Source organism: Psilocybe cubensis, chromosome 1 (assembly GCF_017499595.1).
Source record: "Psilocybe cubensis strain MGC-MH-2018 chromosome 1, whole genome shotgun sequence".
Taxonomy (NCBI): Eukaryota; Fungi; Basidiomycota; class Agaricomycetes; order Agaricales; family Agrocybaceae; genus Psilocybe; species Psilocybe cubensis.
The window spans coordinates 3,254,994-3,278,488 of NC_062999.1; the positions used below are offsets into that span (position 1 = coordinate 3,254,994).

Consider the following 23,495-nt stretch of genomic DNA (forward strand, 5'->3'; position numbering starts at 1 on the left):
CAAATGAGCGATACACCAGAATGGGGAATGATCTTGGAAGGAGCATGGTATATAGCTATTAACGCTGTTACAATGGGTGTTTTTTTGTACCTTCCCCGAGAAGGGGTTGGTCGATTTATGTGGTGATGAGCAAATAGGGACAAACGGAGTCGGGATCGGTTGAGGCTGGAAAAGGAAGGAGTGGCTTTGAACTTGGATTCCACCACCACAATTTCGGTTACCGTACTACTTTGTAGGTAACGACGCGTTTTTCATCGACGGCGACGTGCCCCTTTCTTTTTCATCTCATATCTATCAAAACCCTATATATTTGTCTTGAAATGCCTGACGATTCTAAATCAAACACAAGTCCAAAGTCGAAGCCGGTCACAAGAAGCTCCATTCGGCAGTCTCTCAATCTAGCATCTGTTGGTAAAGCTTTTGCAGATGCAATAAGCAAGGATGGGAGGGAGGCTAGTAAAAACGCTAAGAAGATTAAAGATACTTCAAGACGTAACAGCTCCCTCGTCTCATTACCACCGGCTCCTCGTGCATCCATGGGCGACGCAAGACCATCCTCACAGAATTCAAAGAGAACATCAACCCCAGACTCCAAGCCAATTTCTCGAAGGCGAGTCTCTACATCTAACCAACGCGCATCTCCAGAGGAGCCATCTCCTAAACCTAGCGAAAGTGCCACCCCACAGCCGATAGCACCTATTACACGCACCTCCACTCTCCGTCCCCGGAATATCAATGGCGCCTCTGCGTTGCCAAAGTATCGACCAAAATCTGCCGTTACCGAAATTGTAAAACCACCTTCTCCGACAAGGGCTGGCACCCGTCGTCGATTCAGCGCGTCGGACGATGAAAAGAAGGAACAGTTGAAACCGACGCCATCCGTCTCTCCAGCAGAAAAGACCTCACGCCCAATCAGTCCTCTTCCCCAAAGAGCTGCACTGAAAACGAACCTCACGAACTCTGTCAATGCTACGCCTCCAGCGACTCCATCTAAAACCAAGCTAGCTACCCCAGGGTCTGCCAAGGGTTCTCCTTCGAGACCCGCCAAGATCGTCAAAACTACTCAAGCTACCACCACTATTTCTAGGCCACCATCCTCTAGTTCATCATCTCTCTTAGCACCTCCAGTTGCTACTTCGTCTATTCTTCCCAAGTCATCCACTCCGAAAGGGTCAACGCCTAAAGCTACAGGCCTCAAGGCCAAACTTGGATTATCGCGTTCTGCACAAGATAAAGCCAAACTGACTAGTGGTTCAACAAATGTTCATAATCCACCAAGTAGAGATTCGCCTTCGCCACTTGCCCAACGTACGAGAAAAAATGTCAAGGCACCTACCCCTGCATCCTCTAGTTTATCTGCACAATCCAGCAACATGTCCCACATCTCAGAGGGCAATAGCGAAGACGAAGATAGCGACGCTGACGATGTTGCCTTGCTCCTTGCTCCTGTTGCGGCCATTACTGCACCAACACCTGCCATGCCCAAAATAACAACTAGTCGGCAACGTCTCGTACCACAAACGCCTACTAGGGTCAACCTCCCTTCTCGAGGCAACATGTCATATTCATCTCCTCTCCCACCTGACGCTGGGGAGAAGACATCAGGGCATCTTAGACCTCCACCGCGCGAAACAGCCAGTCAACGCGCGATGCGCGGGTCAATCATGTCATGGGAACAACTTGCAAATGAGCAATCTGTGTCATTAGGAGAGGATGAATTCGGACGTATGCTCTCGGAAATACCTGCTCCCTTTCGTTCTGGAGCGGCCTCCCCAAGCTTAAGCTCCCATATTGACATGCCTGAAAGTCCTTGTTTGAGCGCAATTGATTCTCCTGGCGGATATGGATCGATTTCACAAGTCTTGCTTCCGGAGGTGACTCCCTCTCCGGCGATACACCAAAGTCTCGCACAAAGCCGATTCAATTTATCCCCAGACACAGCTGCCATGGATGCTTCGACTTTAACACTTCTACGCCTACAATTGGCTGCTGCCGAAAATACGGCAAAAGAACGCCTGTTTCAGATTCAAGCTATGGAAGAAGAGTTCCACCATATCCAACAAGCGCATAACTTACAAATCGAGGAAATGCGAATGCAAATGCAATACATGGAAACTCAATGGCGGGCAAGCGAGGAGCAGAATCCTCCAGTAGCTTTTCTTGAGGAACAAATTCAAAGATTGCGAGATGAAGCAGTTGCTGAGGCGGTCGCTCGTTGTCAGGAAGATGCCCGTATTGCCACTGGATTTACTATCAAGGCAGAGCAGCTGAAGCAGGAAGCATTGACTTCGGCACGGCTGGCATCTTCTAGCTGGGAAACATTCCATGAAGCTTGCGACATGGAATTGAGCCTGTTACAGGGGGATAAGGCGTTACTATCGGTTCTTTTAGCACAACTTGACCAGATGTGTTACGCTTTTTGATGACTTTTTTTTTGTTTCTGCGATTTAACTTTTTTTGTTTTGTTTTGAATTGATCAGATTTCAACATGTGGATCGTTTCTTGTTACTTCCGATTTTTGTATTTCTAGACTTTTAGACACATTGGCAACATGTGTCATTCACATACCTTATTTAAGTCCATCGTAACTATCTGTAAATGTGGATGTTGATGATAACAATTATAATGATTTGAAAGCCATGAAATTGTTCCAATGCAAGAAAATACATAAAAGTAGTAATATCATACAGAAGATGGATGAATATGAATACTATAATAATATTAGTGATAGACGTCCTGAGCTTCTATGCATGCGTCGAGTAAGCATGCGAAGTTATCCATAGGCGAGGCCTGGCTGAGTCGTGACGATAATGCAGTGAGTATCGCCGAACGACTAAAACAAGAAATCAGTTATATATCTTGGAATACAGAGGAGGATGTTAAGCATACTCGATAGGGCCATAAGAGACCTCAACATCACAATCCAGAGAGTCAATAGCCATTGGCCATCGAGAAATAGTGTCAAATGAGAATAAAAAAGAGACGACAGCCTTGGCCTTCACAGATGGGAACATAACCATGACAGAAGCTTTGAACTGTGGTGGTGTAGAGTCTCCATGTTGAACAGAGATCTCCAAGGGAAATTTGACGTTCAGAAGCGTGAGCTGCAAACGTAGTCGAGCACACGATGACCAGTAATCTGCCAGTCGTTGAACAATCTACCTACAATTAATATGTTTTGTTCAGATGAAAGGTGACGGACACCTACCTCGCGAACGGTCATATCGTCGCCTTCCACGATCAGCCGTTTGGCACAGTTCAAGAGGAAGGAACTGAGCTGAGGATAATCATCCTTGTATCTTGTCTCTGGCTTTCCGTGTCGAGTGATTGTCACTTTCTTGACAATCGGAACAAAATTTTTGCAAGGTATTGAGACTTGAAAAAGAGATGAATACACGTATTCAAACAAGTTCGAGTTCACTTTAGTGATGCGACACCTATGGAGGTCTTCTAGGGCTTCTAGTTCGCCTTGTGAAAGAAAACAATGAGGGTCTTGTCAAAAGGATAGCATTGGGTAAATTACCTTTGAGCCTAAATACCTCCGCACGAGTCGACGTTTGCTTCATCCGCAACACTCGCTCTGCAGTGCTAATCGTTTGCTTGGCTTCCTGTGTCTGGGTATCGATTTCCTCCAGGCGTTCCTGAAGCCATCTGACCTGATCATTCCCTTCAGCAAGTTCTGCCTTTAGTGACTCAATTTCGATGCTAAACTAATTAGATCCCGATAGTTTGTTTTAATCAAAGGGGGCTTACTTTTGCTCTGCTATTGTAGCCTTGAGTTCGTTAAGGTAATCTTGATCGCAATCTTCAATTTCGGCCACTTCAGTCTGCTCCTTTTCCAGTTCACGCATAATGTCTTCGTATTCCTTCTCTAAAGCAGGAATAATACTGGTAATGACTTTCTTGGGTCCTTCTAACGCTCGGGCGTCCTAGGAAATTTTAGTTCAATAAGATACCGAAGGAGCCATAAATAACATTTACATTTTCCAGCGAAGTGAAGGCACTCTCTGCCGTCATTCTCAGGCCTTCAACCCATTGTAGTTTCCAGTCGTACCAATCCGATCTCGCTAAGAAGCGCGTATGTGTCCGTATAAGATTAAGTTGTTGCTTTGAAAAAAAAACATCAGTGTTTGGCTGGTAACGTCGAATATTTTACCCACGAGAAGTTCCGCTTGGCCCTCTTCATCTGCCCTGGCATACTCTACAAAAAGCTCCGGTGTAACTTTGGCGGCTTCCTCTTCAGTCTGCGCGAATACTGCTTTGCTTTTTTCCATCCAACCTTCTAAATCCTTTGACACTCTCGAATAGAGATCAAGCTGAGGAATATCAATAGCCATCGCAGTAAAATACTCGGCCAATGGAATTTCTGTGGTATTTCGAGGTTGTCGAATTGGTTGTTGTGAAGGATGCATTGATCGTCTGGGAGCAGTCAATTCGTCCATGAATTTGACTCCAGTCATTGCAAAAAACTGTGTAACAGATATTGAGGGCTAGCACGAAGATTGTCAGTAAACTCAGAGACATATATCAGTAGTATATCCTACCACTTCTTCGTTCTCCTCTTCATATTCTGTCTGTTCAACACCTTCGCGCCAGTGTTGCGTAGAGTCTCTATCAATTTGCATTTTCGGTATCGGAAATTGGGTTTCCATGTTAGGTACCACGAGAGCTGGGTTGTTCTGTATTTCTGGTGAGGGATCTCTGGACTCAATCACTGCAGTGGATTGGATGGACCCTGGAGAACTCTGGGCGGAATGTGTGGTATTAGGCTGCTCCACGTCTTCCTGCCTAACATCACCTGCTTCTGCAATCCTGTCTATAGATACCACGTTTGACGTTCCTACGACTTTAGCAGCGTCAAATCCAACTTCCCTGTTGAATCGCGTCCAAGCATCAGGAGGTGCCGAGCCCATACTCGCTCGGGCATGTGTAGAGCTATTTTGCGACGAGTTACCAGTGTTCAAGAAATCTTTGGTCGTTGAGGACTGCTCGAACCCAACAGCCAAACTCTTTCTTTTAGCAAAATATCCAGAGGGTCTCCTCAGTGCAGTAGATGGACGAGATGGTGGCTCAGCTGCGGCGGTCGATGTCGAGAATGATCCTTTCTTGATAGGCGAAAGCAATTGGGAAGAGTCAGCTTCAGTAGCAGATGATGAAGGCAAACTCGAAGAATTTTTGCTCGATTGAGAAGTGACGGTAGAAAGGTCTTTTGTCAAGGCTTGTCGTTTGGCTGGGCTGGGTTGGTCACACTCATAAATATCATTCTCATCCTGTGGAGAAGAACGCGTTCGCTTAACGGCTGGGCTTGGTGAAGTTGCTACCTTTTTGGGTGACTTTCTAGCGACAGGAGGGGCGAAAGCGGCTGAAAATGTGGGTTTAGGCTTCAGTTTCGAGGCATCACTTGACTTGGTAGGAGAAGGGGCTCTAGGAGTGAAAGAAAATGGGACGGAGGGCTTCGCTGATGGTGCGGAGATCTCAATTGAAGGTTTTGGTTTGGGGTCCTGGCGCGGTGGTTGGAATACAGACGATAATGTGAGTTTTCCGGTGACGTTTTCAGAAGAGGATGAGGAGGACTGAGGAACAAGAGAATCACGCGAAACTGGCGCTACAATATCGCCATAAATTTCGGATTCGTCCATATTAGAGTCTTGGTATCCTAAACTTATACGTGAATTGCGAGCAAGGCTAGCTCGGCCCATGACTACACTGAGATTTAATGTTTTGTTCCCTTCTTCCGGATTGTCGTCCATGTCCAAACTATCTTCTGTACTGGTAAATGTATCATCTTGACCATGACTTGCTTGTTGCTCTGCTTTTTGAGAGGCTGGCAAAGAATCGCGGGCACGTCTTAATCGTTCCATAGCATCGTCCAAGTTCATATCCCCTTCCTGTGTCATTTCATCCTCTGAACTGAGCTCGGGTTCAGAAGGATTATTGCCTGAATGTGTCATCTGTTTGAGTGCAAGCCAAGCTTCATCTTTCTCTGCTGGCTTTAGCGACTGTCCGAGAGGTATCGTAAATTCCATTGCCATCGACTGTTCGGATTGCTCAGATGTCGCTTCTGACTGAAAGGATTCATTTGCATTATCCGAACGCGTTTCGTCTGCTTCGTTGAATTGCTGCTGCGAAGGTGACTGCAGCTGAGAAAGAGGTCGACGGCCAGCAATTGAAAGAGAGTGCTTTCGGGCAAAGTCTCCACGTATCGCTTCAGTCACATCCATATCCGCGTCTTCATAGTCCTCATCTTCTTCGTAATCAAACTCTTCATCAAGAATGGCTGTCCCTCTAGCGGCCATCCCTCCAGGGATAACTGCAGTTATATCCATATCCTCGCTTCCGGCTACAGAATAACGGATAGAGCTACGCCTTCTCCGAGACGTTTGGCCAGGATAATCGTTTTCGTTCGAGATATTTTGTGCCTGAGATGGTTCCGGTGAGGCTGGATCCGAGCTGGGAGTAGAAGATTCGTTGGTGTTATTTGTTTCAAACATGCGGACATGTGAATGAGCAGCGAAGCTAACGCGTCTACCTAATGATTTGCGGGTAGTATTGTCATGCGTTATATCCATCGACCGGGTGATGCTAGAGTCATCTCCAGTTGACGAAGGCTGCTGGTTCGTGGGTTGAGAGGACGAGTCGACATTCAGGGTGTTGATAGAAGCTTTAAGAATACTCTTCCGCGGAGCCTAGTTCGATGGAGTGTCAGAATAACAGACCATACGCGTTGAACAATACATACAAGAGAGCGTCGTGCCTTGGCCAATGGGCTCAGCGTGGCACCTGGAACTATACTATGTGCTCGCCGTCTACCCTTCGGCACAAGTGAAGGCAAGTTCTGGTTTGGTACCGCGATGGACCGCCGGCGGTTGGGAGATACTTTCTTTGGCGCCATGTTATACCCTACAGAGACCTATACACGTCAGAGGGAGATAAAAAGCAAGAAATAAACAGAGATCCAGATAGATGCAGGGGGGAATGTGGAAAGTGGCAAATAAACAGACGCGTTGAATTGTCGTCGATATCGCGGGTGCAATTGATTATATCACGTGATGTAGTGGAAACTAGATATCTTCGAATACAATTTAAACATTGTGTTAATAACGTATGAGTATAAGATTCCAGGTGGGTTATAAAGTCTCCAAAAATGTTTATTGAGATTCACACAGAAAAGCGTTGTCAAAATCCGCATTTTCTGATTATTTGGTCTACTGCATCTCCTAACTAAACGCCGTCATGTGATTATAGACGCGTTCATCACGCGCATGTTCGTCCCGCGTTACGGCCATCATTTCCTGATTGAGAAATTACTACATGCCAGAAAGATAGAGTGACTGTGCCACCGATTCAACTTTCATCGTTTCTCATTCACAACATCCTTCCACTATGTCGGGTAAACAAACAGCGACGAGGGCATCAGCAAGAACCAAAGCTACAGCAACAGCAACAGCAACTGTCATTCCAATTGCGACGAGAACAACTAGGGCACGGACTGCCACTGGCAAGAATGCTGCGCTAGTTGTTGCCGACGCATCAGCAATTCCAGCACCCGTCAAAAAGACTGCCGGAAGAAAGCCTCTCACGAGCAAGGACAACTCCCTTGATATTCCTGCACCTACTACCAAATCTAAAGCAAAGGTTGCTCCTCCTGTTCGAAAGGGAAAGTCAGCAAATGAGGATTCTGAAAGGGAACCTATCATGGTGAGCTTCATTTTGTGGCGTAAAGTTCACTACAGTTAGCTTTGTCAAGGCATTCCTTCGTATAAGGCCACGCATGGGAGAGGAAGGGCCAGCAGCGTCACCTTATTTGACCCCACTATCAGACACAACTGTGAATATGACAGATCCCCATGACTCTCAAAGTGGTCGCTCCAAATATCGATTTTCTACAGTGACTCCTTCGTCGCTGTACACATTTTCTCATGTGTTTCCTCCAAATACCACACAGTCTGAATTCTTCACCAAAACCACGCTCCCCCTCGTGAAGGACGTCTTGGTTGGTCAAAACGGCCTTTTGTTTACTTACGGTGTCACGAATTCTGGTAAGACGTACACTGTGCAAGGCGGAGAAGATAAAGGAGCTGCAGGCATCTTACCCAGATCTTTGGATGTCATCTTTAATAGTATTGAAGGGTTGCATGGTGATGGACGTGTAAGTTAAGATATTGCATTGACACAACAAGTTCTCATGGATTTCTTAATCTCAGTACCGACCCGTTCGCTTGCATGGGGTAGAACTGTCCGATGATCTTGATTCGACGGCGCCGCCAATTATGCCTGAGCCTGCTTTAGCCGATGTTCTGGGATCCTTCGACACATATGACACGGAGTTTGATATTGACCCGACAGTCATCTCGGTGGATCGCAACCATGAGTATACGATCTGGATTTCTTATGCAGAAGTATACAACGAGAAGGTATACGATCTCCTAGCCTCTGTCAAAGATGAAACCAATGCACCCCCCGATGGCGGACGCCCACGACCAACCGGAGGAAAATCTCTTTTTCTAACAAGACAAGCTTTACCTTTGAGGCCATCCCCAGCCTCCGATTCAGCTGATACCGATGTTGGTGGAAAATATATTGCCGGTCTTCGTCAGTTCCGCGTTCATAGTGCTGCACAAGCGAAGGCACTTGTCAAACTTGGCCAATTGCATCGTCGTGTCTTTGGCACATTGGCAAACAGTGAGAGCAGCAGAAGTCATGGGATGGTCATCATCAAGGTTGTGAGAGGTCATAGAGGCGAACGAAATGTATTTCTTCCCATTTTACGAAAACAGTATGAAGAACTGAATTGAAAATAAATCAGGACCCAACTTCACTGCAAATTTCCAGACTAACTCTCGTCGACCTTGCAGGGTCTGAACGCACAAAACATACCCACACAACAGGTGATAGGCTCAAGGAAGCAGGGAACATCAATAAATCTCTCATGGTCCTTGGACAATGCATGGAAGTCATGCGTTCTAACCAGCGGAAAATCGCAATGAGTCTCTCCAGCGACTCACTCAAAGAAGGGCGTGTCGATACAAGAGATGTCAAAAAAGGCTTGGCCGTTGTCCCTTTCAGACACAGTAAACTGACTGAAGTGTTAATGGATTACTTCGTGGGAGACGGTAGGACGGTATGTGGAACTGGTCATAGGACAAATAAAGGCATTCTAACCCTCTCGCTTGATTAGGTTATGATTGTTAATGTCAATCCATACGATACCGGTTACGACGAGAACTCGCATGTAATGAAGTTTGCCGCTCTTGCAAGAGAAGTTTACGTTACACCAGCACCAGCACCTCTCCAGAGAGTGCCTGCAATAGGCCCAGGTGCTATGCATGGCAAGAAAATAAAGAGTTTAGGACCTCTCACCCTGAGTGATCCCGATATTGCCCCTCGTCCATTCACAAGAAAGGTTACTATTTCAATGAATGGTCCCGAACATGGTAAAAAGCCTGTGGAAGCCATCCTCGAAGTCCGCGAAGGTGCTTAGAATGTTTATGTTAACAAATACATAGCTGATTATATATTTGCAGATGATGAACCGCATGAAGAAATCAATAAAGACCAGGATGATGATGAGGACTATCCTATCAATCCCTTAGTCGATGCCCTATTTGATGAAGTGGAACATCTTCGCCTTCAGGTATGTCGCATTTTACCGATACTAGTTTTTTAATAATATCTCACTGTTTTACATCAGCTTTTCGAATCTGAGATGAGATGCGCTCTCATTGAAGCCGAAACACGCGAAGAAGTGATGAGAGAAATGGAGGAACGAATGAGGATGATGGAAGAAATGTACTCCAGGAGATTGATGAGCGAAGTGAGTGATTGTCAATCCAGTTTACATTCCCTTCTGACGGGAAAAACTGTAGCTAGAACGAAATGAACAAAAGACAGATGCTAAGATTGACATGCTACACCAATCTGGCTTGTTCGGTAGCCCGACGAAACCCTCGCGCTATATTCCTGTGGATGAAGACCTCTCCGAAGAGGAGGATGTAGAAATGAGTTTGGCAAGTAATCTGCTTTTCTCTATGTATTATTGAGCACTTATCAAAAATGCAAGGTTGAATATGGTGAAGAAGAGCCTTCGGACGATGAAAATGATGATCGTTCAATGTCACAATCGCCTCTTGCGGCGAAGACAAATAAATTACCAAGGAAATCTAGTGTCGCCCCTCGACCTATTATTGAAAAACGGGCTTTTGTTCCTGACCCTCCTATGCTGCCTTCAGATACTGAGGATGCACAGCTGACTGAAACCGAAGAGAGTGATGGAGAGACGCCAAGTGCAGCTCCTTCACACACTACTACAGCAACCAAGTCAAATCTGGATGATGAGGGCGATGACGATGACGATTATACTGAAGAGGAGGGGGATGAGGATGAATGGGAGCCCCCAACTAAGAGGCAGAAAGAAACGAAACCTCCCTCTCCCCGTGTATCTCCTCCAGCCTCTTCAAATCGACCTAGAATCTCCAAATTAACGAAAGGCGTAAACAAATTACAAATCAACGACCAATCCGCTGGTAACCTCCTCTGCTTTTTCCATTCAAACAAAACATTGATTATCTTTTTTGTCTCACAGATTCTGATGAGGATGACGAATTGTCACGTCCTGTGGTGAAAAAGAAAAAAAGGAAAGCCAATGCTCAATTTTTATATGCACCACCATTTACTTTTTATCCACCACAGAATAATCTCCAGTAAAACTGTCATGACAGAAGAAGACATCGAAAGGGAAGCATCTAATGCAGAGAAACAGATAGCACGAGGGGGTACAATGCGTCGTTTCGGCAAGTAGTTGCAGTCAAGACACTTGAATTTACTCGGTTATTACTGTTCGATGTTATCTTTCTGTCATTTGCAATGTTGTTTGGATTTTAGCCAAACTAGTTTAACTTGTAATGCTCCGAGAACTCTCTAAGTACTCAAATGACGCGGCCTGAGGAAGTTAGTAAGTTACAATTTGCATGTAAAAGGTTGGTTGTGTGAACTGCGAGAGGGTGCGTGGGGCTCACGCGTCGCCATCAGTGCGACCAAATAACACGTCAACAACGCCGTTAATTGGACCGTCAAATATTCGGCACCTGCCACTAGCTACTTAGAACTCAGTGCTCGACCCTGAGCTACGGAATTCATTTCTCTTCTCGCCAAAATGCCGAAAGACACCAGCAAAGGGGACACCCAAGCTTCAAGTGTACCAGACGTGTTAGCTGTCGAATCCACTGTCACTGTTGAACGAAATACTTCGGCGCGTAGTGCCACAAAGGCCTCAACACTAACTGAATTGTGGGGGAAGAAGACGACGGAAACGACTAAAACTGCAACGAACGCAACTACGAAAACTAAAAAGGCCGCAGCATCTACAAAGTGAGCCTTTGTTAAAAGCCGCCCTTGTATATTGCCTCACTTTTTCCATCCATCCTTTAGGAATCCCTCCGCTGAAGAAGCTCAGTCTAATGGCTCTACAAACCCACCATCCTCTTCCACAGGCGGTCCCTCGAAAACATTGGTTGCTCTCACTCGAGCTATTCTAGACTCCCTGGAAAAAGATACGATGGAGGAATCATGGCGCAACGTTCTTGCTGCTGAGTTTCAGAAGTCCTATTTCACCGCAGTGAGTTTTCCGTAAAATTAAAGGGAGAAAAACGGTTTTTCACCCATGCGTAGCTGAAAAAATTCCTTCTAACCGAGTGTACTTCCTACACTGTATACCCAAGCGGTAACAAATGATTATACACATGATTGATTTAGGACTAATACAGTTTGACAGTGGACAACATCTATTCGTGGTCCCGATTGACACCTCTCGACCGAGTCAAGGTCGTTATACTGGGACAGGTTAGCCAATGCCATTAAAATGTGTGTATATTTCCTTAAGCAATTGTGTTCAGGATCCATATCATGATGTAGGGCAGGCTCATGGTAATTTATTTGAAATCTTTGTCTCTATGAAATTAAAACCATCCCCAGGCCTATCATTTTCGGTGCTTGCTCCCACAAAACCACCCCCATCATTAAAAAACATATACAAGCAGTTAGAGGCTGACTTTCCTGGATTTAAAACTCCAAAATCTGGGTAAACCTGATTCATGTTGCCAACTTGATAAAAAAAATTGAACCCAACTTCCTCTTGTTTTTTGATAGGGACCTAACGCCTATAGCCAAACAAGGTGTTTTATGGCTCAACACCAGTTTGACTGTTCGCGCACACAATGCCGGATCGCATGCAAAGAAAGGATGGGAAATCTTTACCACTCAAGTAATCCGCGCAGTCCTTAATCGTAAAAATGTCAAGCAAGGTGTCGTTTTCATGGCCTGGGGTTTACCGGCTCAGAAGACATTTACCTCTATTGGTATAGACCAAGTGCGTAGTTTTTGTCCGGTTTAACACTGGTCGATTCTAACAATGGTATAGACAAAGCACCTTCTGCTTCAGTATGTTTATTCTGCACCGCGAAATATATTAACAGCACCATTCATATGTTTCTACTTAGGTCTGCCCACCCTTCCCCTCTTTCCGCTCACAGAGGATTCCTTGGAAATGAACACTTCCGTAAAGCAAACGAATGGCTGAACGAGAAGTACGGGAAAGAGGCTGAAATCGACTGGATGGTACTGTCCTCAAATTTATAAGCTTTTGATATTTTACATTGGTGTGCGCCGGTGCATAATCTATACCTGTCTATACCCTATTTAATTTGCGCTTATTTACCAGCTGTATATATATATATCCTTCTACCGATTCTTATTGAACTTTATGTATGCCTGAGGTGTCTGATTCTATAGGTTTCCACTCCGCAGCGAGACGCAATTCTCCGTCCGGGCATCCACTCAACGGCCACCATTTCCGACTTGATTCATCTTGTGCTACTAAAAGTTCGTCAAGACCCAGGGTCAGATGTCCATAAACAATGGTTTTAACACCCTCATAACGTTCGGCGACTTTGATGACGATTATAGTAGATGACTTTTCAAAGCATACGAAATCAAACACTGAATTCCATATTGGAAAATCAGAGCAATAGGAGGGCTCCGTGATATGGAATGGGTTGTCGCTCCAACCAAAGCTAGCTATGGCGATTAGTTTTCTTGCCTTTCTTGAGTAGGTGGACCACTGGAGGTTCTTTGCACGTTGTATTCGAATTGTTACAACTCCAACCTCTGAACAGACATAAGTTGAGTACTCTTTCTGTGGCAAGTAACCAAGCTCACCGACCGCTTATGCTAGAACGGGTGATTGCTTTGGGGTTTGAAACGGGGTAATAAAAAATGTCAAAAAGTACAGTCCCTCTATTTATTTTGGCCTTGTTGCAGATAGAGGATTCTTGACCAGCCCGCACTGGTTCATCCTGTAGGAGAACGAGAGGAAACAAACAATGGCCGATAGTTGTGGTTCTAAAAAATTTGTGATGATTCAGGATTTTTAAATCCAATTTCTCTTGCAGAGAATATAATATGATATATGTTGATTCTGAGAACCAAGTAGGCGATTGACTATCAAAATGTGTCAGAATCATTACAGATCTAGACTAACAGCAATACCCTACGTTCTAGGTTTTTGGGTAGTGGATTTCTTTTCGGAGCGACCTTGAACACCGATGGAAACAGAGGGACGAGGATTTAGAAATCGTCGTTTGATGTTGGCAGCTTGTATCACCACACGAGCGATTCCAATTGCATCTGGATGTGGAATTTGTATGCTTGGTGTGATAGATACATAGCGATGGCTATTTTCCCCTCGAAAAAATTCAATAATAAAGGTGTAGATAGACCGTATCTGACAGCTACTTAAGCATCCACGCCATGAAGTGGAAACCAAACATACGGAGAAATTTTCCCGGATTTTCGATGCCATGAGTTGGGCCCTGAACAGTATAACGAGAGAGAATTCTTTGCATGGTGACAGGGGAAAGGCCTATGACTTTTAAGATAGAAATTAAAATAGAAGAATGAAAACATCGTGCTTTCCGCAACATAACTATGAAGGTAGTCTGCAGCATGTAGCATCAATCTAGAAATATCTTCCTACCAAAGCAGATTAGGGTAAGAGACAAACCCTCTCCGGATCCAATGTGTAACCTGAGGGCGGCCTAAGAATATAATATCCTCGAGTAATAACCTTTTTGAAGAATAGACAATGTCAAATTTCATACAAATTGACAAGACACAGCGACAAATATTTCAATGAGTCGGTGGGTCGGAGATCATGAATGTAGTCATGAGTGCTTCAGAAAGCGAAACTGGTTCAAGGACTGGGTAACTTTCAGATACTTTAGCTTCGCTAAAATTCTCGCCAAGGGCGAGGCATCGATTGGAAAGAGTGACTCGTGTGTGTTGCATGTTAAAAGCACACCTTTCGTCCGGTGCCCCCAAGTATATTTGCCTTTTTGATTGTGAGTATTAATCTCGGGAGCCTTTGAAATTGATCCGGGTGTAGAGTATTTCGAGTACCCAACATTTACCACCTTGAAACTTCTCCTCCATTATATATCAATGATACCCACTCCAAATCTATCACACTTAAAGCAAAGTGATTATGATCTTATATACGAACCTGCAGGTAGCATACCAACCTGATCTTTCATCAGTAACATGGACATCTGAACATAACCAAAATAGAAGACACATTTCTGCTTCTTGACGCGCTCGAGGTTGATGCAGACAATCTGAAGAACTCAAAGCCAAGGGTATGCCTAGAGGTTGGGTACGACCCCTAGAATGAATGGCGCATTGTACTCGCTGATTTCTCTCAAGGTCAGGGTCAGGATGTGTCACTAGTTTCATCGCAAATATTCTCGGTCCTTCCGTGCGTGCGTTTCCGCTTGCTGCCAAACATCTACAATTCGCTGACAATTTGTACAGTTTATCTATGCACTGACATAAACCCACATGCATGCCAATGCACTCTTCGAACGGGCGTGCAAAATCATGTTGGTAGCTTTGATCGTACTCTTTATTCTCTGGTCTTATCCAATATTGACTTCATAGGTTGATATTCATGTTGTGAATGGCTCGTTAGACGAGCCATTTCAACAACGATTATCCCGCAAAATTGACGTCATTATATTCAATCCTCCATACGTTCCCACTTCTGAAGAAGAAGCTATGATCGCTCAAAGCTCTCGTAACATTGGGGGTGCCTGGGCTGGTGGCTCAGATGGCATGCTGGTCACAAATGTTCTTTTGCAACGTATCGAAGTACAAATTTCGTTATTACATCAGTATTTCAGCCCCGATCAACTAATTTTTACGCAGGCATTATTATCGCCAAACGGACGGTTTTATCTCGTCGCTTTGAAACAAAACGACATCCCTAAAATATTGCAAACCATGGAACAACGATTTCAACTGTGTGGCGAGGTACTTATCCTCACTCTTTCCTCATTATACAAAGTTAATCTTTGATAGATCGTGTTGCAACGACGTGCTGGTCGGGAACACTTGTTTATAATCCGATTTCTAAGGGGAAATAAGACACTAAATCAATGAAATAGAATCGGGCATTAGCACAATTTAAAACGCAATGCGTTCCTACAAAGTGACGATTGAAAGCATAAATTATTACAGTAAGCTACGAATAAGTCCTGATGAAGACATGATAATGAATGAAAGTAAATAAAAAAAAGTGAGAAAGTGCCTATAAAAGCCGGTACGAGTCCACAGAGAACTAGTTAATAAAGGTTTTGATCATGAGTCGTCATGCTCGTTAGGGCGTCGTCCTCGTATGCTAAAGCGCGAGGGAGATGAAAGAATAGATGTCGTCCTCGTCATCTGCTCTCCAGAATGTGTCGAAGCACTACTGCTTAGGTTCGGATTGGATGATGCATCGAACTCGAAGCGCAGTCTGACAAGTCCTCCTTGTCGCAGTTCGACAAAGACATCTGCTGACGAAATACCTACTGGCTTGATGTGACGCCAGATCTGCAAAGCAAAGTAGAAAATCAGGATGGGTAACTCAAATTATGAAACAATGAAGATTCCTACATCGATTTCTCCCTCGCCAATCTCTTTATCTTTCCCAAGAGTTTTGTGATCGTGAAGCCAGATGAACATTTTGGGCGTCATAGCAGACGCTGCAAAAATGAAAGATTCGTTCCTAAAACAATGAAGTAATGATCAGAGTACCGCAAGATACACAACGGCAATAAAAGCTCACCATTCTGGCGAATCGGTTTTGCCGGTATGCTTTGTTTTGTGCTCCTTATCGCCCAAGCGGACCGTGGCGTAAGGTTTGACGTCGTGGTGAGGAAGGTCTTTAGCATCCAGCACAGTGACTCGGAGAGTGCCTGGCTCATTGATGGCGACAGCTGCATGTCCATTACTTTCGGATGATGGGAAGTTTGCATGCCCCGACTGCATATGATCAGACACGCCAACCGGCTGAGAAGCTTGTCCAGTGGGCAAGTCCGCAGGCACACCGGCAGCTTCTTCTACCACGTCCTTGTCCCCTCCGCTGCGTTTGAATACACCAGTGACACCATGGAAAACACCCTTTCCGGCGTTAACGGGCAAGCCACCCAGAGTGGTCATCGCACGTCCAGCGGTAGTAAAGGTCGAAGTGTTCTTCCTCGATTTGGCAATGATTTCAGGCTGGAATACTAACCGCACGCGGATTTGACCCTTTTCGCCGTGTTTCTGGCTGACGAGGTTGAGAGTGCGTTCTTGAGCCAGGAAAGGTTCGATGTCAGAAAGATCAATTTTAGCTGTTCCCAAGCTCTTGGCCTGTTCTATCTGGTTCCAATCAAAGAGCTCGAGTGAAAAGTCCGCATTGTATCGTGAAGGCTACAGCAAAAATGCACATCAGACGACAAAGTTTGTTTACAGCGCAAGAGATACGCACCACAGAGACTTCAAAGTGTTCATTCCATTCGGGAGTAACTGTCTTCTTTTTAGTCTGGGACTTGAAAACCTTTTGGCCATTGAGTTGGAAGACAGCATAAGGATCAGATTTTCCTGAACAACAATATTAGAATCCTAGTTATACACGCGACGAAACTCCACACATACCTCCTCTGTCAACACCACGGATCTCATGGCCATCAATAAGATCAACACGCAGAATGCCTTGGTCTGAATATTTCAGGTCAAGATGCAGGTCTGAAGCTTGAAGACGATATCACATACTGTTGACACTTTCGCGTGGCTCCAGCTTGACGGGAACAGGGATATAGCGGGCCTCGACGGTCACAGATGATACATTCTTGCCATCCTCATCCATAAGCTCATAGGTACGTGGACCCGACTGATCAAGTTAAAAAAAGTCAGAAAATGCATAAAGGAACTTTTTTTGAAAAAACGCACCATGGTTGCTTGCAGGAATGCTTTTGAATCGCCCTTCCATTCTGCAACGATATCATCCTTCGAGTTTTCGTCCGCCTCGTTCAAACGGAGCCAGACGCGTCCAAAGTCGACTTCCTTGACAAACCCTTCACCGACATAACCGAACTGGGCGTGCACACTGCGAGCCTTGACAGTGCTGAAGCATGGCCAGTACCCATCGTCAAGAAGCACTTCCACACGCCCCTTCTTTGCAAGTCTACCAGAGATCACATGGAACACAATAATTCCAGATTCTACACGAAAAAAACGAATGAGAATCAAGTTACAATGTAAGAAAAACAAAAACGAAAAAGCTCACGTTGGGCAAGCAATTCCTCGTCGCTCATCTCGACAAATACTTCCTTCTTCTCTGGCGTAGAAGTCGCTGGCGTCGCTGGAGTAACAGGTGTAACGGGACTGGTCGGTGCACTCCCTCCAGAGTTCCTCCTTGCCGAGTCCGTTCCATTCGACTTCTGGGATTTCGAGCTCTTGGTCGATTGCCCAGAAATGCTCATCGAATCCGACGACTTGGCAGGCTTGACAGGGCTCTTCGGGTCGGACGTGATCGTCACACCCGGAGGAACATCGTGTCCGTCCGAAGACGAAGAGTCCGTCACGTAGCCGCCGTCGTCGTCGCCTCCCTGCTGACGCGCAAGCTGTCCCGCTTCAGTGTTCTGCGTCTCGAACTTGTGGAATTTGACGTTGAGCGTGGGGATGAATTCTGCCGAATAGTAGAGTGTTCCCTTGTGCGCGTTACCCTTGTCGAGACGTATAGGGTCGGCCATGGTCTTGACACCGCGTGATTGATAGCGGTGTTGTACGTCGTCTGGTGTTTCTGTAGCCAGGTCGGACACATGGAGGTCGACAGAGCCTAGTGATCGGTCTTTTGTCAAGTGTTGATAATCCATGCATTCGAGCATGAGAGTCTAAAAACAGGTCAGAAAGTGATTTAAATAATTCAAGAGGGAATGTTCCTAACCTCCTTCAAAGTGTGGACTTTACTCAAGCCTCAGTACGTTGTATTCCCCCCAAAGAAATGATAAAAGCTCACCAGGAATGTAAATAATCTGGTCCCAGACAGGATTCAAATCTTCACGGAAATCAGCAAGGGGTTACTATAAACAGAACAGAACAAGCGCTCACTGTTATTGATAACCTCGGTTCTACCCTTTGTGACATTCTGTACTTGCACTCGGACATAAGGATCACTCTTGCCGCCCAGCGTGGCTTCTACGTTCCTAGAAACGCAAAAAATGCAATCAGCAACACAGTTCGACACCAAAACAAACAAACAAGACAAACTCACTTTACATCAACCGCCTTGTCAATTACCAACTTGACGACACCAATGGGCGGTGCATACTGCTCGGAACCATGGAGCGCACCCGCCATGCTAAGCGGCTTCCACTCGGCCGACAACCTCACACGACCGGTCTTGCACCCGCTCAGAGGGAACCAATCCTTCCCAGCCTGACCACTCGACGCAAGCAGATCCTGCAGGGCAATCGTCATATAACCTACAACCGGGTCTTTCAAAAAGTCGCGGTCGTCGATAGCCTTGATGGTGACCGTCGCCGCGTTCTTGTCCGTGCATAGGTACTCGTATGAGGCTTCCCAGACGGGGTTGTTGGTGTGCTTGAAGCATGGGGTAGAATAAGCCGCGGATCGAGCGCCGTTGAGGTAGACTTTTGCGAGGGGGTTCAGATCGCCAGATAGCGACTTGGTGTGATCCAGCTCCTTGGCTTGATGGATAACCAGGCGCACAATGCCAACAGCTATTAACAAAATCAAATACATCAGCGCGAACCAGAGTAAACACCCAGAAATACACGCACTGGAATCGAGCAATTCCTCTTTGCCCTCTTCAACTTCAACGACAGGATAGTAGTTGACATCGTAGCGCAATTCACCGCGTTCCTTTCCGTCCTTCAACAGTGGAGACACGAGATCCTCTTGCGTTGAATCCTCCAGCAATTTAGCTAATTCAAAGGTGGCAGAACCCATCAAAGTGTTCTTGCGGTGATCATTGTAATCAAGGACATTGAGATCCAGACGGTCCTTCAAGGAGTTGATAAGAATGTATTTAGTCTCCATCCATGTTGGGTTGTACCTATATCAATTGATAGATAAATTAGTACGAGAAGGCAAATATCAACAAATGGCGAAAAGAACGTACGTGTTTTTCTTGTACTTCGTCGCAGCCAGTTCAGCGCGGTTATTGATGGTCAAACTGACGTAAGGATCCGGAGTGCCACCACCGATTTTGGTGCCCGTGATTCCACGCGCAGAGCGCACGATAACCTGGATAACACCAATAGCAGCATCCAACGGTTTACCCGAAAGCATCTGCTCCAAGTTCAAGCTGAACACATTAGGGTCATACATCATCGGCCCAAGCGTCGCGTGCGTCATATCTCTAATGAAGCTCGAGAGCCCTGGAATCTAGACCATTTTACGTCATTTTCAGTAATAAGGCCCAATAAGCACATTCATGGAACGACGTACATTTGCAATATCGAATCCGAACGTTTCTCCACCGATAGGCTTGAGCACATATCCAATGACGGGTTTTTCCAAGAAACAAATGTCCACGACCTGGACGTGGGGGAAGTTGGACATGAGCTTCATGCGAATTCGCAGAAGCCCACTAAATGAAATGTCTTCCACTAGAATAGGCAGCGCCGCAGTCGCCAGACCCTTACCCAACCGCACTGAGAGCGTAATCTTCGGTTTAACCTGATCTAGAATCTGCCTCTCAGTCATCTCCGAGGTGTCTTTAGGGGTAAACGATAGCCCCCAGTCCATCATTACAATGTCCTCTTCCGTTTTGGGGAAGGTGCGGACTTTGTCGATGCGCGGCGCTTTAGTGCCCAAAGTAAAGTGGGTCAACCTCAGCGAATCGAGGAAGGCAGGTGTGTTGGTGCTCAGGATTTGGTCAACAGAAGAGACGATAGTTTGCGAGAGCACGGGCTCGTACATGAGCCAGAACCGGTCGAGAAAGTTGTTTATCCAGTCAGCGGTCTCGTGCTCGGAAGCGAGACGCGTTTTGACGAGCTCGCGTTGAATGTCGTCGCGTGCGTAGCGTCTGACACGCTCCATGGAGGTTGAGTAATATGTATTGCAGACGGCGAGCACGATGAAGAGCCATCCCCAACCAAATCTGAAGACGGTGAGGTAGTGTGTAGCCAAGACAGCCTAGATGGATCAGAAAATATATGAACGCGGCGTAGACAAGTGAGGTGGAAACGAGGCAAGTGGGGAGTGGGACAAGCTATTGATCAGCTTGGCATCTTATGACGAGACGAAAACACGCACGAAGACAATAATGCCAGCATTATGATACCAGGTGCCGTAATACTGCTCTGAGAGGAACCTGTCGAGGATCCCCTTGTCCCGTTCCTCGCCCTCGGACAAGGGTGGATTGTCAATACCTGACATTTGCCGCCAGCCGACTTTGTACCAGTCAGGAATGACATATGGGCCTTTGTTGAAGGAGCCAGGGATTTCGTCTGCGGCCTCGTCCTGGATGTCCTGGGCAACTTGGTCTGTATCTTTGGCCGTGACGATGGGTTTCTTTTCGTCTTCACCACCTGCGTCTTCAATGACGATGGTAGGCACTGCTGGCTGGGGCGACGGTGCAGGCTCCATTTTGAGCTCTAGAGTAGAAACACATTCAGTAAACGTGTAGATTGGAATGTCGAGACTGTGGGCTGCGGAGCAAATGAAATAGTAATATGGAGGCACCGCACAAAAGTCAAACAAGAGAGGGGCTACAGCAGACGAGCGACGAAGAAACGAACAGTACTTGCCTGTCTGAATGGGTGGTTGGGTCCTGACACTTTGCAGGTCCTCTTTACCCTTGCCAGCTTGTGCGCCCTTTTCCTGGGGGGAGGCGTCTGGGTCGAAAGAGTGGACAGCAGCGCCCTTTTCGGCATCCTTGCCCATAATAGCGTCCGGGGCGTTGTCTGCTACGACGTTGAGAAGAGCAGACATGGCGGCGTAGACGATAGGAAGGGGCGATAAGGAAGGGTGAGAAACAGGAAGACGCGAATAAGAAGAGGTCGAGTGTGTGTGCTAAGTTAAGATGGTGTGCTACTACTTCTCTCGGAAAACGGACGGTTGACGCACGTGAGGAGGCGCGGCGTAACAGCCTGTCACCCCCCTCACTGTAAATGTGTCACGCTGACCGTCGTCTTCCATTTTGGGAAGGCGTGATGGTCGATCGTCACCTCGCTTTACGCATGTTTCGTACTCAACCTATTGCTCCCCGTTGCCTCTATACCTCTTTTATTCGCTTCTCCGTCTATCGTTACCGCTTTTGCTAATTTCTCTTAATTACAGATGCAACTATGACCTCATTTCCAAAGGCTTTGAATTGCCAGCAGCAGCAACATCAACAAATCCGATCAGGAATCTCTATGGACCTACGCTTGTGTTGGCTCTCATCTTTGTCTTGACAGTCCTCGCTCTTCTTCCTGGGGCAATGGAAGAACTTCAAAGCATCAATAAGTCATCAATTCTGTTGGAGGTTGATGTTGAGAAAGGGCCGCCTCAGTCAGATGCAAGCAGGCTTCCGCTTCCCGCTCAGTCCAAAGGAGGTTCAGGGATCACGGTTTGCTACGTCGATGTGTGAGTCTTTCTGTTTTTACTTATATATTCCATTTCTAATGTAGTTTTATAGTTTTAATATGAAGAAAGCTGATTTGGTAGACCTGTGTCGCCAATACAAGCTTCCTGTTTCCGGTACAATCAAGGTTCTTATCGAGAGATTACAGGAGTTTAGTGGTCAGCGAGAACAATGGGACCGGTTAGCCTACTCTCTCTGTGCTTTCCTTCTAGGTGTTTATTATAGCTAATCTATTCCTACAAGACTCACTACAGGTGTTGCTCGTCGTTCTCATCTTGGGTTTAGCACCCATTCTTCTACAAAACCAACAGCCAGCCACAAAAAGTCAGTGCAGCGTCGTGAAAAAATGTTTTTGGAGTCAACAAATACAGAAAATGGCAATCCGAAATCTCTTCCATCTATTCTATCAACGGCAGTTCAGCCCTCTCATCAATGGTGTCAAACTCGTCGAGCTGCCGATCTTGATTGGGTACGCATGTTGTATATTTGTTTAGTTGCCCTACAACTCATACTAAGCCCTCATTTGATGCTACAGGCACGTTATATTGTCAATTTATACCCATATCGTAGAGAAGAAACTAGGAATAGGTTGGCAGAGCGTGATGCGGCACAATTTAATCAGAAACGACTGGTAAGTAGTAAACATTCTTATTATTGTTTTATCATTAATTGTATCTATATATCTAGTTCTCAAGCTCAAATGACGATGACGTTAAGGCTGGGATTGAGATAGCGAATGGCCATCTCTTAAAAATTGTCAACTGGGTTGAAGCTGGGACTACTTCTCCTCATCCAACTCCATCGCCCTCTCATCAGCTTCAACCAAGCACATCCCACTTTTCGGTGGCAGCTACTAAGGATTTGCAAAATTCTCAAGGTCATTCAATTTCTGCTTCTACCACAACCACTCCTACTCGCACAGTAACTATGGCTAGTGGATCTATTACTTTTTCATCATCCGATGTTCCACCACCACCCGCTGTTTCATTTGCTTCTGATATTCCTGGATTGAATCGCATGTGGGACGATACAAGCATTTATTGGGATGGATATTCTGTGCTTACAATTAAGGGAACGGCCATTCCTATTGTATACTGGAAGGAGATATACACCTCTAAGGGTAGTGTTGAATGGAAGCCGAAGCAGTGGGAGTCACTCAAAGGGAAATTTTTTGATTGGAAGGTAACTGGCTAATGTTCATTCTTGAATCTTGATGAATATGTTTTGACCGCTTTTTGCTCAGATTCTTGTCCATCAATGGCGACAAGGATCTCCCGAAGATTTCTGGGCTAAATTCACCAAAGACGGCAAGATACTGGGCTATCGTCAAATTCTTGATCAACTCGCTGAACAAAGAACTGCTCATGATGCACTTTTTGCACAACAGATTATGCACGAGTATGGTAATCAATTTTCATCTATTTTTTCTTATGTTAAGAATGGGACAAGACATGTCAAGACAAAACCTTGTCATATTATTAAGCAGTACCGTAGGATGAAGGGTCTCATTAACGAAGACGACAATGATGAGGATAATTAGTTGATTATG

At 45.7% G+C, this 23,495-nt stretch overlaps 7 protein-coding genes across 7 annotated transcripts; 5 read left to right on the top strand and 2 right to left on the bottom strand.

Moving 5' to 3' along the window:
- Positions 1-320: 320 nt before the first annotated feature.
- JR316_0001120 (uncharacterized protein) lies at positions 321-2,577 on the top strand (the record flags this gene model as incomplete). The annotated part of the gene is made up of 2 exons (XM_047886933.1): positions 321-2,381; positions 2,539-2,577. The coding sequence occupies 2 exons, from the start codon at positions 321-323 to the stop codon at positions 2,575-2,577; spliced, it is 2,100 nt and encodes a 699-aa protein (XP_047754679.1).
- Positions 2,578-2,721: 144 nt separating this feature from the next.
- On the bottom strand, positions 2,722-6,892 carry JR316_0001121 (Kinetochore protein spc7; the record flags this gene model as incomplete). The annotated part of the gene is made up of 9 exons (XM_047886934.1): positions 2,722-2,833; positions 2,890-3,158; positions 3,209-3,468; positions 3,524-3,705; positions 3,754-3,929; positions 3,982-4,107; positions 4,161-4,490; positions 4,545-6,686; positions 6,740-6,892. 9 exons carry the CDS (start codon positions 6,890-6,892, stop codon positions 2,722-2,724), a joined length of 3,750 nt encoding a protein of 1,249 aa, XP_047754680.1.
- Positions 6,893-7,383: 491 nt separating this feature from the next.
- On the top strand, positions 7,384-10,704 carry JR316_0001122 (Kinesin-like protein KIF23; the record flags this gene model as incomplete). Its single annotated transcript, XM_047886935.1, has 10 exons — positions 7,384-7,698; positions 7,748-8,149; positions 8,205-8,750; positions 8,807-9,121; positions 9,179-9,473; positions 9,525-9,634; positions 9,692-9,814; positions 9,867-9,992; positions 10,061-10,523; positions 10,583-10,704. 10 exons carry the CDS (start codon positions 7,384-7,386, stop codon positions 10,702-10,704), a joined length of 2,817 nt encoding a protein of 938 aa, XP_047754681.1.
- Positions 10,705-11,152: 448 nt separating this feature from the next.
- Positions 11,153-12,633, top strand: JR316_0001123 (Uracil-DNA glycosylase; the record flags this gene model as incomplete). The annotated part of the gene is made up of 9 exons (XM_047886936.1): positions 11,153-11,367; positions 11,428-11,614; positions 11,668-11,719; positions 11,771-11,838; positions 11,892-11,922; positions 11,971-12,076; positions 12,145-12,364; positions 12,416-12,435; positions 12,495-12,633. The coding sequence occupies 9 exons, from the start codon at positions 11,153-11,155 to the stop codon at positions 12,631-12,633; spliced, it is 1,038 nt and encodes a 345-aa protein (XP_047754682.1).
- Positions 12,634-14,493: 1,860 nt separating this feature from the next.
- Positions 14,494-15,489, top strand: JR316_0001124 (Methyltransferase N6AMT1; the record flags this gene model as incomplete). The annotated part of the gene is made up of 7 exons (XM_047886937.1): positions 14,494-14,560; positions 14,620-14,704; positions 14,755-14,810; positions 14,863-14,930; positions 14,989-15,198; positions 15,256-15,360; positions 15,409-15,489. 7 exons carry the CDS (start codon positions 14,494-14,496, stop codon positions 15,487-15,489), a joined length of 672 nt encoding a protein of 223 aa, XP_047754683.1.
- Positions 15,490-15,687: 198 nt separating this feature from the next.
- Positions 15,688-21,312, bottom strand: JR316_0001125 (uncharacterized protein; the record flags this gene model as incomplete). Its single annotated transcript, XM_047886938.1, has 15 exons — positions 15,688-15,921; positions 15,985-16,096; positions 16,157-16,782; positions 16,841-16,953; positions 17,008-17,070; positions 17,125-17,242; positions 17,302-17,573; positions 17,639-18,245; positions 18,476-18,557; positions 18,626-19,094; positions 19,155-19,429; positions 19,496-19,761; positions 19,825-20,514; positions 20,635-21,029; positions 21,120-21,312. 15 exons carry the CDS (start codon positions 21,310-21,312, stop codon positions 15,688-15,690), a joined length of 4,515 nt encoding a protein of 1,504 aa, XP_047754684.1.
- Positions 21,313-21,802: 490 nt separating this feature from the next.
- Positions 21,803-23,486, top strand: JR316_0001126 (uncharacterized protein; the record flags this gene model as incomplete). The annotated part of the gene is made up of 6 exons (XM_047886939.1): positions 21,803-21,948; positions 22,001-22,126; positions 22,190-22,415; positions 22,482-22,577; positions 22,634-23,128; positions 23,190-23,486. The coding sequence occupies 6 exons, from the start codon at positions 21,803-21,805 to the stop codon at positions 23,484-23,486; spliced, it is 1,386 nt and encodes a 461-aa protein (XP_047754685.1).
- Between the last annotated feature and the right edge of the window lie 9 nt (positions 23,487-23,495).